Below are 6,975 nucleotides of genomic sequence, written 5' to 3'. Positions count from 1 at the left end.
TTAAAGAAAGACCCTGCAGGCTAAACAAAACACACCCGTGGGCTGGATCATTTTGTAGCCTCTCCTGAGGTGGTCAGTGGCAGGAAGATGTGGTAGGCAGAATAATGGCACCCTAAAGATGTCCAGGTCTTGATCCCAACCTGTGGATATGTTGTCTCACATGGTAAAAAGGACTTTTCCAGTGTGATTAAGTTAAGGATCTTGAGATGGGGAGATTATCCTGGTGGGCTTTATTTGTTGATTTTTCGTAGATACGGGATCTCGCTATATTGCTTAGGCTGGTCTTGAACTCCTGACCTCAAGTGATCCTCCCACCTTGGTTTCCCAAAGTGCTGGGATTACAGGCGTGAGCCACCGTGCACAGCCCTCCTGGTGGGCTTTATAAGTAAAAGAGAAAAGCAGGAGAGTCAGTGTCAGCAATTGGAGCCCAGGAGGGTGGGCAGCCTCTCCAAGCTGGAAAGACAAGGAAAGAGAATCTCCCTAGAGAATTCAAAAGGAGCACAGCTCTCCTGACACCTTGATTTTAGCTCAGTGAAACCCATTTTGGAGTTCTGATCTCCAGAACTGTAGGATAATAAATTTACATCGTAGGTTGTAGTGGCAGCAGGAAATTAATACAGGTGGCCACTCTCTGATATATTTAAATATTTTTAGAGGATGCAAATCTTCTCTAAGTTTCTGTTTAAATGTCAAAGTACTGCTGCAGCTGGGGGAACCACACGTGGCAGAAATTTCTCTTATTTCTAGGATTAAAGGACAAGGGGATTCAAGATGAATTTTGCAGTGGGCTAACCACATGCAGAACTAGAGAATGGGGAAGTCTCTCATCAAAGCAGATACGTATCAATGCTGTTCAAGCACACACAACCTTTTCTGGCTGGACAGGTTGCAAATTATTCTCATCTCCCAGGGGACAGGCACACGTTTATCTAGTGGTGGGTAGAAGTTAAATCCAGGCATCCAAACCAGTTAGCATCATGTCACGTGAAAAGAGCTACATGGTTACACATTTGACCTCTTAAATACATAGGACCACCAAACAAATAATAATAATAAAAAGGCACAGTGTCATTTTCATCCAGGGACCCCAACGAGAACAGGGACCTCAGGTAGGCTCCCAGGAATTGGAATTGTTGCCCCAAAGAGGGCGAGCTTCTGTCTATCACTCCAAATCCAGGACTTCCTGCAACCCTTGCTGCAATCCAGGGCTTGCTGGGTGACTCAGGTCTCCTCTCATTATGGGCTGGTTAACGACACAACCTGAGGTTGGAAGGACATGAACTGTGATGACTGTATCCAGGTAAGAATTCAGCATTTTCAATGTCTCATCACTGGAATGAGTCCACCAAAAATGTGATGGTGGTGGTGTCCTGGAAAACCCGCTGTTCCTTCCGCATAATTCCTCTTTAGGATTTCTGGTTGAGAACACAAAAGTGTGTCTCAGTGCCCTGCTTTATGCAGCGAAGTCTTTGCAACGGGTCTAGGTTATTCTGCTGGCTCCACTGGCTCCTGAGTGTCCAGCAAAGGAACGTCTGTGCTCCTGTTGCTTACGTCCCCGTTGCTGGGGTGGGAGAAGGTGTACGGTTCGCTCTCAGACTCGGGAGCAAGGCAAGGGGGTGGCTCATCTGTGGTCAACTTTAGAGTTGGGGCCCTGGAGCATATTGGGGGTGGGGAAGGAGGGCAGTCCCCCATGGTGCCCTGGAAGGGCCGGTAGGTGTCCACCTCTGGCTGGAGGAAGGACCCGCCGGAATCCTGTAGCAGATGCCCGTACACCATGGTGTCATCGATGACTGCGTACACATGGGAGTCATTGTCCTTCCGTCCTTTCTGAAACTTTTTTGGTTGCCTCGGCATCTGGGTATTGATGTTGCCATTGTAGATACCCACGGCAGGGCCCTTGTTTGTCTTCTTTTTCCTGTTTGGAGAAAGGGAGCGAGAGAGAAGTGAGAAGGAAACAATTTTTGATGCACACAATTTTTATAGCCAAAGCTTGATTTCTTCTGGGTTCTGATGGGTCTCTGCCAAGTCCCTCAAATTTCTTAGCATTTGAAACTGAAACTGTTGTCCTCAGTGAACATTTCGAAGGGACCAGCTTTGGTCTCAGGGTAGAAACTGAGAGATCATAGGTGGTAGATGGTTTAGAGAGGGCACCTTTAACACTAACTGTGCTCGAATCGTCTTTGATGGACAGGTGGTATCCAATGGTGGGACATCTGACAATTCCTTTCCTCTCTGTTCTACTAGAAGCTGTGTGGTGACCCAGCCCCTGTAAGCCACAGCAGGCTCAGGAATGGCCAGACCAACCTTCTAGGACTCTCAGCACTTCCCTGTAGCTAATGCTTCGGCCCTCTTTTGCACGGGTAAAAGCTCTGACCATCTAGATTCCAAATGACAACATACGAGACTCAGGAGGGAAGCTTGTATCTTAGTTTTCAGCTTGAGCTGGGGAGAGTAGAACTCAGCATTAGCAGAGAGACCCAGTGCCTCAGCAGTAACCCCAAACAGAGGAAAGTGCTAAAAGGAAGACCAAGTTCGGGCTACGGTGCCGGAGTTCCTCAATATAAGCATTAACATTTGGTTGGTAATGTTCTTTAGTACTTGGACATGGACGGGCATTAGCACTCCCAGAATACAGAGCTTGGCCTCCATCTCCACCAACCAAACAGCAGGGAATGCTGACTTTTTATCTCACCAGAAATGCAAATGGGGGACATTAGCTCAATTAGCGTAATGGACCACATAATGCATGGCCTGGCTGTCCACTAATTGTGGACAGGCTCTCTGTACTTTTCTGAGATAAAAATAAATCGAGTACCTTTAGCTTGTAACACTGAGTCTCTGGCCAGGATGATGGGTTTCTAAGGCTCCTGCCTGCAGCCTTGCAATGCTCATCCCCACCAAAGCTCTTCTCATGCTGTCCTCAAACTGCCTATTTATTTGAACTGTCTGTTGTCCCTCTGCCCCCATAGGTGGCAGAAGATGTTGTGTCTTGCTCACTGTTGTCCCAGCACCTCTCATGGGTGCTAGTGCCCAGGAGACCCTCAGGAAATACCTGCTTAGTGAGCAAGCTCCATGGCCTTGTCTCTCCTCATCCTCACTGCAGAACCCACCCACTCTCCTGCACCAGCCTGGTGGAACAGGCTGGGGACGGACAGGCCTTAAGCAAACCCACTGGCCAGTGGCCTCACACAAGCAAGGCCCTCAGCAGGGCCAGGGCTGGTGATTCTCAGGCCAGAACTGGAGCAGTTTAAAAATGAGGTGAGTGTCAGATCTCTTCGCTCCTGATGAGGAAGCTGGGGCCTAGTGTTAACGCCATACTTTCCCAACAGCGGGCAGGGAGGGGGCGCATTCTGTGCACCCCAGACAAGAAAGTTCCCTGAGACAAACAGTAACATGATGTTTTACTAAAAGAAGTCCTTTCGCCCAGGTGATATATGCATAGCCACGTCTCATAGAGTAAAGGCCTGTCCCTGGACTTGCTGCAAGCCAGTCCTTCCTCATCATTTTTAGACAGTCTCATTGCAGATCAAGAATTTCAGGCCGGGCGCGGTGGCTCACGCCTGTAATCCTAGCACTCTGGGAGGCCAAGGCGGGAGGATCACTTGAGGTCAGGAGTTTGAGACCAGCTTGAGCAAGAGTGAGACCTCATCTCTACTAAAACAAATTTTAATTTTTAATTTTAATTTTTTTCTACTAGAAAAAAATTAGCTGGACAACTAAAAATAGAAAAAATTAGTCAGTCATGACGGTGCGTGCCTGTAGTCCCAGCTACTCAGGAGACTGAGGCAGGAGGATTGCTTAAGCCCAGGAGTTTGAGGTTGCTATGAGCTAGGCTGACGCCACGGCACTCTAGCCCAGGCAACAGTGCGAGACTGTCTCAAAAAAAAATGAAAGAAAAAAAAAAGAATTTCATTTGTTTGCTTAGGGCCACAGTTAATTAAAAAAAACAAAAGAATTTTTTTTTCTTGGTCTTTTGGAAGGTCAAATCACACTAAGGAAAATAGATTTCCCCCCTTCCCTGTCTTTAATCAGAAATATGAACAGAATTTATAAAATTCGGTGGCGGCATGGATTCTGTCTAAAAAGGTCAACGTTTTCCTTTCGTAGAGCTGTCATCCCAAAGGGGTGGCAGGTGAGAATGAGAGTTAACTAGGTCTTCCTTCCTCTCATCCACAGGGCTGGCCTTTAGTGCTTATCTGGAGTCTAATAAACAAGCATAAAGCAAACAGTTTGTTTAGGAAACTGCAGAACAAGCCCGGGCAACATGCATTCGTTCTCCTTAAGGTGACAGAGGAAGTGGCTTCAGAGGCACAGTCTGGCAGAGCCTACGGGAGCGTTTTCTTGACAAGATCACCCCTGCAATGATCAAGCTGACAAGCAACAGCAGCGGTTCACAAGGGACTTGTGCCGAGGCAGCACGAGGCTGCGGAGGAAAGTGTCGCAAGTGTGTTTTATCCCATCCCCCCTCCACCCCAGGTATGGGTTTTTCCCCCCTGGAAGCATAACTTGCATATGACAGTTATTTAACATCAATCTTTGGCGGGGGGAAATGGCAAGCAAGAAAACAAAGTCGATAATTCACAATATATCTGGCCTGTGTGGTCTGAGGAGGCATCAAAGCAGCGAAAGACAGTTTAAGAGATTCCACCTACTTCTTTTTCACAAAGCAAATGATGAGTCCAAGGGCAAACAGCAGGAAGGCTCCACCTCCCACCACTGCGATGACAATAACAGTCAGGTCTGTGAGCAGAGACACAAGGAGACAGACGAGAAGACGGGGTTAGTCCAACGATGAACACCGTCAGTGCCTGCCTGCCTTGTGTGCACACGCGGCTCCTCACATCACGAGGTCTCCATTTCCCTTCCTCTTGAACCTGGGCTGGCCAGTTCTGGGCCTAACCTTTAAGAGGATGTCAGCTTGCTCTTTTTCTCTGAGAGAAAGCCAGCTGCTATGTATTAGTAAGAAGCCTAACTTTGCTGAGACCACCAGGCTGTGAGGAAGCCCAAGTCTCCACGTGGAGACTCCATGGGGACAAAATCCAACCCAGTCAAAATGAAAACCGAGGCCCCTGATGAACTGAAACAAATTGGCGGGACCTACCAGATCTACTGCAAAGGCTACTGCCGGCCTATATGGGCATGTCCCACTGATCACCACAGTCTGTCTTAGAGAAGAGCAGAGCAGAGGAGTGTAGGAGAAAGCGGGGAGTCAAAAGTCAGCAGTGAAGGAGTGAACGAGAGGGTTGTTCCACTTGTGCTGTCCTTTTCCTACAGCTGTACAAAGGAAACAAATAAATAAATTGGAGGCAACCTTGCACCAAAATGGATTGAAAAGTTTTTGCTTGTTCACCAAGAAAACAAAAGGTGAGATCCAAAGAAAATAGGAATTGAAATAAATGACAGAAAATGAATATAAGAGAGGAAGAAAACCCAGGAGGTGACCTGAGAGTGTGGAGAGCTTTTCACTTGTGGCTTTTGGCTCCTGCCAACTCTCTTGCTGCTAACCAGCTGTGTGGCCAGAAAGGCAAAGGGAAAGAGACAGCTTCCACGGTCCCTTCTGGCTCCGACACTCTGTGACGCTCTGTGGCCGTCGCTAAATAAAGGGCAGACTTGGCCCTGCCACAGACGCCCCGCCACACATGCCTTTCCTCACTGGAAACTCTTCTGTGGATCCTGCAGCTTCGGGGACTAAAGCCAAACCCCTCGCCCTGGCTCCCAGGCCTGCCACTGAGGGCATTTCACGGATTCCAATATTTCATTGGAACTAAATAAAAAATACCAGCATCATGTATCTGTCACACCTTCCAGGTCACCACATTTTAATCCCCAACACTGAACCCCCATGATATGTTCATGAGGTAGGTATTATCATCTACTCTCTACAGATGGGGAAGCACTTAAGAGTGGAGAGACTGCCTCTATGGAAGAGAGAGATTAACGGTAGAGGACGATGGTAGATTGACTAAAAAAGTCTAGACTGGCCCAAAAGATGCCGTGGAAGGAATGGTGTATGAGTTCCTAACCTAAGCATCAAGGGACCTTACGTGCTTCCTCCAGTCTCTTCATGGGCCTCTGCCACAAAGACAGGCTCAGGCTGGAGGATTAGAGGCCACGTGGAGGAGAGCCAAGTTGGCCCAGGTGTCTCGGATGATCTAGGCTGGGCCCCAGACACGTGAAAGCCGCCAGCCAGGATCAGCAAAGTCCTCTAGCCAACCTGCAGGTACATGAATTGTCCAGCCAACATGAGAGCAATGACAGATGGCTGCTTTTAAGCCACTATGTTCTGGGGGTGGTTTGTTATGTAGCATTATCGATGTAATAGCTGACTGATACATGGACAGCCAGGACTCAATCTGTGTCTTCTGACTTGCCTCCCAGACTTCCTCCTTATCCCTTTGCTGACAATTTTCTATCTCCCCTGAAGGTCCTTACCCACAGTCCTTGGGGCAAGCGTCACCCAGAAGAGCAGGTCTAGCTGCTTGCCGCTTGCGGGGCTACAGTTAGAGATGTTGACCCAGAAGCTGTGATGGTGGAAGCTTGGCTTGGGGAGCACCTCCTCCTCCAGGCTGAAGATCTCCTCCGCCCGGGTGCGCTGCTCCTGGATGATCATGAACGCGCGTCCCGTCTGGCACACCACGCCGGTCCGCTCCTTGGAGAAGGTCAGGCAGGCCACCTGGTCTGTGGGCACGCTGATGTTCCAGGACACCGAGGTGAGGGACGGCAGGCCCCGGTCCCAGTTAGGGGTCCTCAGGTAGACCTTGCTTTTTGTGTCTGGGGTCACTGTGAAAATGCCTTCCTCTGCAGGAAATGGGAAGGGGATCCAGAGAGACGCTGTTTTACTTGGTCTCAATGGAGGGAAAAAGGAGTGGGGTAGGAGACCACATTGAACTGTCTGGACCAGTGCTGTCCAACAGACTTTCTGCCACGATGGAAATGTTCTAGATCTGTACTGTCCAATAGGTAGGCACTAGCCAC

At 48.8% G+C, this 6,975-nt stretch overlaps 1 protein-coding gene across 2 annotated transcripts in view; it reads right to left on the bottom strand.

The window, feature by feature from the left end:
- Nucleotides 1-362: 362 nt before the first annotated feature.
- Nucleotides 363-6,975, bottom strand: part of CDCP1 (CUB domain containing protein 1) — a 54,093-nt gene continuing 47,480 nt past the window's right edge. Inside the window, exons 5-7 of one of the 2 annotated variants that reach the window (XM_012639187.1) lie at nucleotides 6,433-6,798; nucleotides 4,653-4,740; nucleotides 363-1,915 (exon numbers count right to left, since the gene is read on the bottom strand). In XM_012639187.1, the coding sequence (XP_012494641.1) occupies nucleotides 1,486-1,915; nucleotides 4,653-4,740; nucleotides 6,433-6,798 (884 nt within the window). In that variant the 3' untranslated portion in view covers nucleotides 363-1,485. The remainder of the gene's footprint in view (nucleotides 1,916-4,652; nucleotides 4,741-6,432; nucleotides 6,799-6,975) is intronic. The other variant, XM_012639184.1, reaches the window with a different exon arrangement.

The sequence above is a fragment of the Propithecus coquereli genome, unplaced genomic scaffold (assembly GCF_000956105.1).
Source record: "Propithecus coquereli isolate 6110/MARCELLA unplaced genomic scaffold, Pcoq_1.0 Scaffold1, whole genome shotgun sequence".
NCBI lineage: Eukaryota > Metazoa > Chordata > Mammalia > Primates > Indriidae > Propithecus > Propithecus coquereli.
This window is presented reverse-complemented; position numbering and strand designations above follow the sequence as displayed.